Raw genomic sequence first — 12,573 nt, 5'->3', positions numbered from 1 at the left:
AGCAGACCGCATCATGTTTTAGAAATAGTACGTGTAAGGTTTCTGCCTCAGAGCCAAGATTGTCGCTCTTCATCAATCATGTCATCAGTCATTCTCTTCATCACATCTGCACCAAGACGACCAAATTCCCGTCTCTGAGAGCGACTCCATTATTCCCCTCTGTCATCAGCCCAAAACCCTGATTAATAATTCATTTAAAAGGTTTCACACGCTTTCTATTTAACTGAATCACTTCATTACTGTGTCCTGCGCCCCTGCCCGCTCATAAATGTATTACTCTGGATTAATATTAAATCTACATCAACACCAAAAATTATTCACCGGTCACGCTTGAGCTAAATGAATAATGTGATTTCATTTTAATCAACTGCTGTGACTCGGACATGACGGTGAAGTCACCACTGGTACTGCAGTGGAAAATGAATGTCTCCCTTGAATGCGGTCAGTGTTTATTAACGTATTCTGAATTATTTACCAGCCTGTAATGTCGGCAGGTGTTATTCAGGCTGTAAACATGAGTCCCCAAAGAGTTTTTAAATGCAAAATGTTCCTGTTATGATTTATTGGACTGCAGTGAGATTACCGTGAGGGTACACCAACAATTATCCCATTAGCAGGAAATACCTCGGAAGAAACTTTTATATTTCTGTGGCCAGAAAAGATTGCTCACACCTCTGTTAGATTTCTGTGAATTTATGCAGAATTTTTTTTACATAACGCTCAAGAATGGTGCCTTCAAGTGAAATCATTAAAAAGTAAAAATGGTCAACACAGCAGAAAAAGCCTGAAATCTGATCAATGTAAAAATATCTGTCCACTGTTAATTCTTGTATTCACACTTTAAAAATGGAGCTAAAAATTAGTGAGAACTTTGGAAATTTGAGTCTAGAAAAGTATTAAGTTTTGACACTGCACACCTATGACTGGGCAAAATAAATCAATAAACACGTGATCAATATCAATAGAAAATAATTCTGATAGAATGTTCAATAATTTAACTGAACTACGTTCAATAATCGTATAATGACGTAGGCAGAGAAAAGTCTTTAGCTGCTCAACCTCTGATTCCACCAACCTTGTTTAGACAAGGTTGGTGGAATCAGCTAACTCACCCGCTCTGCGGTTACCTAGCAACAACCTGTTACTTAGCTAACAACCTGTTGCTAAGTAACTTGCCTAGTATTTACTTATTTATTTTTCTCCCCTCCAGGGGATCTTTTGTGGGCTCTAGTGTCCCTTACATGAAAGTAGGCTGACAGGAAAGGAGGAAGACATGCGGCAAATGTCCGGGAATCGTCGAAGACGGGGGTAGCGGAACGTGGGTCCCGCTACCCCCGACGACACCATAGCACGCCCAGTAGCTGCTTCAGATTTCGCCACCATGACTCATAACTGCCTTAAAAAAAACAAAACGGCGTGGAGTGAAAATAGAAAATGGATAGAATAGCTCAAGAAGAAACAAATTTCAGATATTTAAAACAAAAAACTAATCAATAATCTACTTATATGAAACGTTTATGTGATACGTTGTCATGTCGTCCGTCCGTAAGGTGTAACGGACGGGGAATATACTCGTGTCCCCCGGACTTCTCGTAACTGTGCCCTCTGTTCCGTTACAACTACTTAACCCGTTATTGATTTGCGGTAACGGGTTTTTCCGAGTCGCCTTTAAACGCACCATGAGCGTGCCCATGCTAACTCCGCTGTTACACTTGCGGGTCGCCAGCGGTAGATTTGTTGACAGAAACACGTTCAGCTACCCAACCGCAGCTAGCGAAAGGCAAAAAAAACTTCAGTTTCTTCTAACTAAACCGTGTAAGTTTTGTAATCCTGCTACAAGAAGATAATGTTAGCTAAAATATGACTAGTTTATCCAGTATATTATGTTAAACCTGTTTAAAGGGATGCTAGTGCAGTTACATCCTTTGCCATTTAGTTAACGCCAGGAATAAAATTATTTTATGTAGGTGACGCACTGAGAAGGCAATGTGTAGTTTATACTTAGACATTTTCATGTGTTTATTTCTTTCCGTTTCTATGTTCATGACATTAAATTAAATTATGAGACTTATTACTCTGTTACCTTGTAACTTCCATTCAATTTTATGTGATAAGTACGTAATAATTTGCTTACAGGAATTGAGTTTTACTGAACATTATATGTTCAGTGTTGCCATTTGGCTCTAGATTTGCTTCTTACACTGCAGATTTTTAAGGGTAATCGTGTCAAATCAACCAGTTTGGCAGCTAAAACACTAGATTTTATTAGAACATAGCTTGCTGGGTTTCCTTGGATAATTTTCTTTTCTGTTAACAATTTTAAACTGAACTTAGCTGCAAAGCCTAATTACTTGAATTTATCTGAATGACATGACTGAATTGATTATATATGTAATTTTTAAATAAATTGACACTATATAAGCAAACTTAATAGTTTTTCTAAATATGAACATGTTTAGCTTTACCTTGTTTTTAATGTTGTTTATAAGTAAATCTTTGACTAGTAGCATCAATCTGTATCTAGATTTATAAGTTATAACCATGAGAAAAAGCTTCATAAAGTGTAGAAAAGTAAAAAAAAAAAAAAGTCAAGTGTGTTTTAATTTTATGTAAAAAAAAAAAAAAAAATTGTTTATGTATTTAAGGAAATAATTCAATGTATTCAAAAAGGCAACATTTTTAAAAGCGTCAGGTGGAAGAAAATGCTTTTCTAAGTATTAGAGTTTAAAACATAAATTTTCTTTGTTAATTTATGTGTTAAAGTCACATTTGTTTTTACAGCTTTGGGGCCTCAAATCTGCAGCTTCTTGAAAGCTGGAAGTTTCTCAGGAATTCATCTGTTTACATGCGGTCTGAACTGTATTTTTATGTTCAGGTGGTTTCAGGCCTTGTATTAATTAATCATCATGATGTAGTGGGATATTTTTTTACTTAAAGACTTATTCAAATAAATGAGGTGAGTGACATTTACAGAGTCATTAGTGGGAACTAATAAAACCTGGAGTGAATGTTTGGAAGGAAAACAGTTTAGATGAAAGCCGTTCTTCCTGCCCTCAGACTCACACCTTGAAGAGGTTTGAAGCCCTTATTCAAAGAAATTACCAGTGGTTTTCAAAAGCAAACATGCTCTGCTGCTTAATTTGTCATCTTAACAAAGTTCTTCATTATAAACTTAAGTGTGAAAAATTAACTGCTGAAGGTGATGTTTGCTTCTTGTCTGGATTTAGTCCATAGAACAACCCACCACCTGTGTGTGTTTTTGGTTTATTTCACTTAATTTTGATCCATTTCTATTAAAAAAAATAACTTAATTAATTGTTTCATTTGAAATGTTTACTTTTTAAAACAGAAAGAGATTAAAGTTTGTTTTTATTTTACAATATAATGTCAGAGGGAGGATCAAACTAAGGCCACATATAAAATTGCAGTTTTGTTTTTGCATCATTCCTATGTAAAATTTGTCATTAGGGTCATACAAATGAGTTTTTATGTGCTTTAATTTTTTAAATAACAAAAATGATGTTTTTATGATATGTTGTATGAAGAATAATATGATAAATAAAACAAATCTTCAAATTCTGAGTCAACCCAGCAATGTTAAATATCATTCAAGGGAGTTATACTTGTATGATTTAAAAAAACAATAAATATAAAGGTTGTTGTGGTGAATATCTGTAGATAAATATAATTATAGACTCTATTTTGGATTTGGAGAATGGAGGCACTGCCAATTGATCCCAGAGTAGGCTTACTAACAGATTGCTGATCTCAATTTCCTTAAATGAAATGACACAAACATTAGTACAGCATGGAAAATAACTTTTCAACAATTTTCTAACTGTATTGGCATTGTTTTTAGGCTTATATCATCAACTAATGTGAATTAGTATTTATTTATTTATTTTATTTTTTTTAGAATAAAATGTAAATCGGTTTTCTTACCGTCTACTCTTGTAGTAAGAAATCAACTTACAAAAACTGCATAGAAAACATTCTGCATAGAATGTTTTGTAATAGTTTTCCAACTTATCAAACTGTCTAGCTTCAAAAATAGATCAAATTTGAAAAAAACATTTGAAATCAAACTGGCAGAGCAAGTCCCACCAGGTGGTGCTAAGCAGGGAGCTGGGAAATAAAATGCAAGAGGTCTGCCACAACTTTTGCTTATTTTCTGAGTGCCTTTAAATTATAGGGAGTAAAACTCTTCATAAAATTACAAGAGCACAATTCAAGTTGTTTTCCTTGAAACAATCAAAGCACATAAAGCGCAAAAACTTAATTTTTTCCTATTTTAATTGCACAATGTTATTATACAACTGAGTATTGCCCGTTTTTCTTTTTTTTTGTTTTAGTTCGAAGGCTGCTCCAAGGCATTTTCACGTCTGGAGAACCTGAAGATCCACTTGCGGAGCCACACAGGAGAAAAACCGTACATCTGCCAACACCTAGGCTGCATGAAGGCCTTCAGCAACTCCAGTGACCGGGCCAAACACCAGCGCACCCACCTGGACACGGTCAGGCAACACATGCACTCACCTCACCAACTGCTCCGATACTTAAAGCTGCAGTACGCAATTTTTATATAAAATACGTTTTTTACATATTTTGTTATGAGACACATAATCTGTGAAAAGACTGATATCCTTCACCTCTTCCCTGAAGAAATGCATCTCTCCTGGTCAGAAACAACCAATCAGAGCCAAGAGGCGGGTCTTAATGCTGTCAGTCAACTTGGTGAATGCGCTGCTAAATGTGCTACTAGCAGAAAACCATCTTACCGTTACAGGAAAACGGCTATGCTAGCTGCAGCGTAACAGAAAGCAATGGGAGGGAGATAGAAAGGACTATAATGGTTTTGGGTTTTTCATTATTGTTTGGTTTTATCTCGTTGTAACTTTTTGTTTGTCTTATCCAGCTAGTTTTAATTTTATTTTTCAAATTCAAAAATACTTTAATGATCCCAAAGGCAGATTAAATGTTGTTGTAACTCAGATTAAGTTGTTATTGAGTGTTTGCTAGATTTTATTAGTCATCACTACTTAAATACTGTTTAGTTCTTGTTTTCTTTTTACTAGTAGCAGTAGTTTTAGTTTTTTTCATATTTTGGTTAATTTTTAGGTGCAGAATTAAAAAAAGTCAAATTATTGTATTGTGATTGTTACGGCCTGGCTCAGGTGGCCGCAACAAAAAATAGGGAGGACAAGACAACCAGAATAACTTTTCAGCCCTTCAGAGGCTTTTATTAAAAGTTACTGTCTAGGGGGCGTGCCGTGGTGGCGTAGGGGTTAGCGCGACCCATATTTGGAGGCCTTGAGTCCTCGACGCGGCCGTCGCGGGTTCGACTCCCGGACCCAACGACATTTGCCGCACGTCTTCCCCCCCTCTCCTTCCCCGTTTCCTGTCAGCCTACTATCATATAAGGGACACTAGAGCCCACAAAAGACCCCCTGGAGGGGTAAAAAAAAAAAAAGTTACTGTCTAGGGAATAATGTGCGGCAGCCCAAGATGTGCTCCCTCAACCTGGTCCTCCCCGAGTCATGGACCCGGTTGGCCCCCACAGCTCTCTGCTCCCAACTGCCACAACGTGTCAAGCGATCTGCCGGGGCCGCCTCTGGATCCGACCGGGCCTGGATCTTCTCCAGGCTGGGCCTGGAACGGCGCTCCTTAAATACAATCCAGGTGGCCACGTAATCAGATGCACCTCCCACAATTGAGGACCTTAATTGACAAACAATTTACCACATTGCCACACAGCAGGGCTGTCGCATGATTATTTATACATTTGGTAATGAATACTCAACAGAAGTTATAATTTTAAAAAATTATTAAATTATTGTTGAAAAACCAAAAGATAATTTTGTTGACTGGCTTAAATGCCATAAACTGATTTTGTGGGGGGAAAATTTGTTTCAGGCGAATGAATAGATTCATAAACACAAAAATGAAGGATATAAGATCTATAATTTGATTATGTGTTACTTTTTGCAAAGAAACAATATAGTTCCAATTAGTTATAGTTTTTCCTCATTTGTCTCAGTTTTTATTTATTTCAGTTAACAAAAATGTTTTCACAATTTCAGTTTCTGTTATTTTAGTGAACTATAATAAACTTGGTGAGCAGTGATTGACAGCACTAAGACCCGCCTCCTGGCTCTGATTGGTTGGAAAAGCTAAATGTTTTTCACAGATTGTCTGTCACATCATAGTGACAGTTTCAACAAATACATAAAAAAATGTTTTTAATAAAAGTTACATACTGCTTTATAGATAAATATCACAACAAAAAGGAAACAATTATATAAACCTGACCATGTGTAAATGATAGCAAGCTGTAGTTTTTTGGCTTTAATGTATATACTCTTACACATAACTTTGTTTTAAGGCTTCATATATTTTCCAAATGATAATTGAATTATTTAAGAGCGCATTTCCAAGACACACATATAAATCCGTTTTAATTTAAAGAGCCGCTGCGCCTCTTGCTCCCCGTCTCCGCCTGATATACGGTCTCAGTTCGGTGGAAACGTTGCTCTGCAGACTTTCTGTGGATTTACTCCCAAAGCCCGCAGTTATTTTTACTCCTGCTGACAAGCAATGAGGATTTAGCTGTAATCCAGCGAATCACAGCTCTTATTACACGGATGAGATGTCGCACTCTGTTGTTGTTACAGCAGGACCAGAAAGCTGGTCTCTCCCTTTTGTGGTTTCGCGCTAATGGCGGTTTCTCGGTTGCGTCACAAATCAAGAATCAGACACTTCTGGCGCCATTTTGGAGGCCCAGCAAAGGAATGTCTGCATGTAAGTAATTGTCGATATAAAAACAACAATCCTTTTTTTTTTTTACTTTAAGTTTAATAAAACAACTTGAATTGTGCTGGTGTAATTTTATAATAAAGGAGTTTTTATTCCCTATAATTTAAAGACGCTCAGAGACGTAAAAATAAACAAACGACTGCCGCTCATAAAGTCAGAGAAATTTGGATTAAGGAAAACTCATCTTCCTTAGATTTTTTGAAACATTTGGTGCTTCCACATCATTTTAAAGCTGTAATTGTTCTCTATATTTTCCACATTTCAAAGTAAAAGGAGCTGACATGTAAACATTGTTGTTAATTATGTTTTTTTTCACTTGTTATGTTTTGTTCTTATCAATTAACTTGACAAAATCCAATCCTTTTAAGTAATATAAGAATACGAAGGGGGCTTCACTCATCCATTTTGAGTATAAAATAATGAAAAATTATAATAATTTCACTTCAACTCTTTTTCTGAGAAGCATAGCAATCTAATCAGATGAAGAGAATGTAAAGTTTGTTTTTTAGTTCATTTATCCATCAGTTTTATTTGTGTTGCCTTGCATTTATATTTAAATATAAACAACATAGGCATTTAATTATTTTAAGTATCTGAAAACAGTAAGATGTGAATTATTTAAAATATAAAGCAAGACGTTTGAGGCAACATTTGGTTTTAAAACATTTGGTTTAGGTGTGTAACTTCCAGAAATTATCACTGCATCAAGAATCAAATAATGACTGAATATGAAGGTTTTATGTTTAATGTTCGATTATGTTTCTATTTTATTACATTTTTTGCAGCTTATGTTTGTTTTTCATGAATTATTCATTTTATTTTGTTTAATTCACACACTGATATTGTGATATAACATATTATTCAGCCGTATATGTGAATAAATGTAATTTACAGCTGGATTTTAAATTAAAAAGAGGAAGATGTTTAAATTATTTGAGTTGTTTGTCCATTTAAAAACATGTTTCTTTTTTAATTTTGTAATTTGCATTGTTCACTAAGCATTAAATATATACATTTTTTCTTTATTTTGCTACTTCTAAACACAAATGAAGCTTTAAACAGATCATATAAATGTTTGTTTCTGAATTCTCCTCTTGCTTTTCTCCCTTTAAGCTTTCAGATGAAAGGTAAATATGCTGCATAGCGTTTCCTTTTTCTGAGCAGTCTGCACAAATTTCTCCATATTCGTCCTAAATCTTTATGTGTGATGTGTTGATGTGGCTCAGCTGGATATTCTTTAATATATGATGCTGTTAATAATCAAAGCTACAGTATAAAGTAGCCTGTAAATCAGTTTTGTTGTAGTTTTCTGATTTTTTCTTGTTGTGTTTTTGTTGACAGAAACCGTACGCCTGTCAGATCCCCGGATGCACCAAGCGCTACACCGATCCCAGTTCGTTAAGGAAACACGTTAAAGCTCACTCTGCCAAAGGCCTGCAGGAGAGAGAAGTCAAGGTACCCGCCGTCGCCCCACATCACTCCCCTGATCTTCCACAGGGGAAACACACAATATAACTGAAACGGCTGCAGAAATCAGCTTAGAAATATTTAGAGGCATGCAGTAACAGTCATCAGGTCGGGATTTGGACCTGTGACGGCCGCGTTCAGGACTAAGGTCGAGCTTTAGTCCTGCACCGCCGCGCCCCTGGCAAATATTGGTTTTTATATAACTTTCATTGAAAACAAAGTCAAGAGGCTCCAGATCTGAGTTTCTGTCGTGCTGTGGAGATGGAGATCAGCAACACGAGGAAAACATGTTTATTATTCAGTAGGATGAAATAAAACAAAACTATTACCCAAACTCTCTGGAAGTCGGAATAGTGGGTCTATTGTTCTGCGTTATCTGGGCTTTGTTTGTTTTCCGTGGACCATGAGTGACACTGCGTTTGGTGCGTTTTCAGATGCCTTATTGGTTTAAACAGAACAACATGTGCTTCAGTGTTATGACAAAGCCAACACACCCTGCGCTGCAGTAAACCCTCTGGGGCTAAATAAAACTTTGAAACACACACTTCATAAACATTCACTTTAAAAACGCCCCATGGTTACAATATTCCTAAAGCTTATGTGACCGAGCTATTGAAGCTTGCATCTTCATAAACATTGATTTGGGCGCATTTTCTCCGCTGATTATACATGCTTAGCTCTTTGGCAGTCGCTGAGAGCTTCCTCTGTCAGTTAAACGTCTCAGAAAGTCCTCAGGGATGTTCTGTTAACGGACGATAATAAAGTTAATTGTCCTGCTTTTATTTTATTCAAACATCTTGGACCGACAGGATTTCTGGATTTTGCTCCTCATGAGGCCGAAGCACAAAACGAAACAAGAACCAGGCCTCGTATACGTGGAAAAATGAACAGTAGAACATGAAAATAAACGTGCTTTCTATTGATCTACTGTATGTAATCAAAGTCGGTCCCTTTCAATTGGAGCTGCATGGGAACTGCATGACCTAAACACACAAATTAGATGCTGCAGCTTTTACATGCAGTTTTTCTGCTGTTATTGCACATCTGTTTTTCTGTTCTGCACTGATATTGTAAATAGCCTGCTGTCTTTTTAATGGTCAATACACATGTACATAAAATTCATTTTAAAAAGTCGTTACGCTCTGTTGCACATCCATTGGATTGAAAAGGATATCTCAATTTCTGATAACTGTACAGTATTTTTTATGTATTATGTATTACTAATCTAGTTTTTTTTTTTTTACAGATATTGATAATACATTTTGATCTTTTGTGTGAATCTACATGTCTTGATGCTGCTGATATACCTGAATTTTCCCGCTATGAGGCAGTAAAAGTATTCATATTTTATAATTTTACATATTTTGCCAAGTTGCAACTTTAAAGGAGACCTATTACTTTTCCTTGAACAGGTTAGGATAAGTTTATGTGCTAAATAAAACATGTTTATTAATTTTTTTGGATAAAATAATTATTAGATAATGAGAGTTTAGTCTGGTCAGTCCTGCCTATTGACCTCCTTTCAGAATGAGTTGTTTTAGGGACTCTGTCACTTTAAATTCAAATGAGCTGCTGCTGGCCACGCCCCCTAACGCCACGTTTACACTTCAGCGCTTTGTGGGTCAGATCTGGGGCAATAATTAAATAACCACAGATTGACTATAATAAGGAAACTTTTCAAATATAATTTCTAAAGAGAGAAACCATCAGTGGTTCAAGACCCAAACAGGACTGCAACCAACAATTATTTTAGTAAATGATTATTCTATCAATTATTCCAGCCATCAACCGATTAATCGGCTAAAAATAATTGCCACATTCTGCAGGTTTTTCATTTAACTGCCTATGCTTATTTTATACAAATTAGAAATACATTAACAAATGCAAAAAAAAACCACACAATTCAATTCATTTTTAAATAAGAACATAAACATTTTATTGCCTAAGATGCAACAGCGCAGCATTCCTTTAGTGTAAGCTTGATCATTTGCTACAAATGATGCTAACAAATGCTGAAACAAAAAATACTTCTAACATCAATATGTGGAAAACTCAACCCTTTCTGCTCAACCTAATATCAGTACAGTGTATAGAGCCGATAAGCTGCTTAAAAATTGGATTAAAAAGATGCTTAATAGTTTTGGATAGAAGATATTTGCAGACAAAGACGGTTTCATTTTTCACTTAAATGTAAAATGTGTACAAGTTTTAGGGCTGGACAATAGTAACGGTGCATACTGAGAAACACATGTGATCAAATATCACTAGATAATACTAATACTAATAGAATCAACTGACTTTCTCACTCTTTGGTTGCCTAGCAACTCATTCTGTGGTTACCTAGCAACAACCTGCTGCAGCTGCAGTTTCAAGTTCCGCCACTTTGCCTCATAACTGTCTATAAATAAACAACAATGATGTGGAGTGAAAACTGTGGATGAAAGAGGAAAGGTCACACCATCAGTTTGGCAGTGTTTTAAATATTTAAAGAAAAATATAATCAATAATAATCAATATAAACTGATATAAAACGCCTGTATCGTGGTTTGTCAGCCATATTGTCCAGCTCTAATGTGTTTTTGTGCAGTTTTGGCTTAATTGAATGTGTTGTTCTTTCTTCAAATGGCCTTTTTAGAGTCTGTATACTCCAGTTAACAATTTACCAATAATTAAATTAGTTGATGATTATTTCAATAACTGATTGAACACAATTAATCCAATTAATTGTTTCAGCCCTATCCTGAATATTAATATGTCATGTTTTTCAGATTTTTATATGTAAAAATTGTTTAAGAAAACAAGTATAATTGTCCTTTTACTCCAATAACATGAAATGTCAATAAAATGCTCTGATATTTGTGGTTATAACGTGACAGAAACTGGTAAAGTACTGTCTGGCGAAGCGCTGTAATTACTCTCATTCCTTCACATGCAACATAAAAGCGCAGCTCCGTAGTTAAGGCCGAACATCTGTATTCTGTCTTACTCGCAGGCTCATGTGCATGCCGTGTTGGAATCGGACATTTTGAGTGACTGCTTGGCGAGGCAGCATCTCCACAGCTCGGCCTGCTCCCACCAGGAAAACAGCTCGCCTCTACCAGCCTTGGATGACTTCACAGGTACGAAACAGTAGCAAACGTCTGTGTTTACCCTCCAACAAAGAGATGTTGTAGCCGCTCAAACACCTGGGCTGTTCAAGCTGCCTCTTTCATTTTCTCCCATCGCCTCATTCGCTCCTTTTCCGCTCCCTCCCGTCTCCCGTGTTTACCTTGTCCAATTACCGGGCGCTGAACGCGGGCGAGCGAACGAGCGAGTGGGCCCTCCCTCGCTGCGCCCGCTCCTCCAGCTCCTCCAACACCAGGTTTTGCGCCAAGCTCTATTTTTTCCCCTCCTTCAATGGCTGAACGCGGATCAAGAAGCTGTCAGGGATACTGAGGCTGACTTGGCAAAGGAAAGGAGAGTGTGTCCAGGAGAGCTGTCCATGTCTATTACTTCAGACTACTTGCAGTTTTACTCTGAGGACTTTGAGGGAAAAGCCTCAAACAGCACACTGCGAGCTATGTTTATTCAGGGCAAAACAAGCGTGTCAGTGTTTAATTCAGAAACGATCCCAGGGGGACTTTGTCCTTATCAAAAGTGGACAGAGTCAGAAACCTTTCTTCTCAATACATTATATATGATTTTTGCTGGCTTCATAAACTTTGCATGAACTCAAAGTGTTCAGGATCCAGTTTATGACATATAAACATGAAAAACTATGTTTTTCTATTAACATTATCTACACAAGTGACTGAACCCTTCAGATTGCTTCTTTCTTCAAAACTGTTTATTATTTCCTTGAAACTTCAGCAGAAATCTTGGTTGTGCAAACTGTATACTGTTTGCGTTTGCATTATGCCCAATTACATCTGATCGGTTTTCTTTATTCTATTTGCTGACATAAGCTGTTTTTTAAAGGGATTTGCTGATGCGGCATTGTGATGTGGTTAATGTTAGCATAGCTGAGAGCTAACAGAAATGCTGACACAGCTAAAGCAGTTAGCAGTTATTTTTGTTAATATTGTTGTAACATCACAGAAATGCTATTTTTAGATAATGTAGTTAGCAGTTAGCATTGTTAAGGTAAAAACACGGCTAACAGAAGCAGTTAACTGTTAGCTGTTAGAATAGTTGAAATATAATACAAATACTGCTTTAGCTAAATCAGATAGCAGTTTTTGTTAGAATTGTTGACACCTAACAGAATTGGACGATATAGTTAGTAAATCAAATACAGATTTTTGTTAATGCGAG

General features: G+C 36.4%; 1 protein-coding gene across 1 annotated transcript in view; it reads left to right on the top strand.

Moving 5' to 3' along the window:
* Positions 1 to 12,573, top strand: part of glis1a (GLIS family zinc finger 1a) — a 41,891-nt gene that overhangs the window by 20,874 nt on the left and 8,444 nt on the right. Inside the window, exons 3-5 of the mRNA XM_032566039.1 lie at positions 4,353 to 4,514; positions 8,155 to 8,268; positions 11,273 to 11,399. Coding sequence (XP_032421930.1) covers positions 4,353 to 4,514; positions 8,155 to 8,268; positions 11,273 to 11,399 — 403 coding nt within the window. The remainder of the gene's footprint in view (positions 1 to 4,352; positions 4,515 to 8,154; positions 8,269 to 11,272; positions 11,400 to 12,573) is intronic.

Source organism: Xiphophorus hellerii, chromosome 6 (genome assembly GCF_003331165.1).
Source record: "Xiphophorus hellerii strain 12219 chromosome 6, Xiphophorus_hellerii-4.1, whole genome shotgun sequence".
Taxonomy (NCBI): domain Eukaryota; kingdom Metazoa; phylum Chordata; class Actinopteri; order Cyprinodontiformes; family Poeciliidae; genus Xiphophorus; species Xiphophorus hellerii.
The sequence above is the reverse complement of the archived record's forward strand: the minus strand, read 5'-3'. Positions and strand labels throughout refer to the sequence as shown.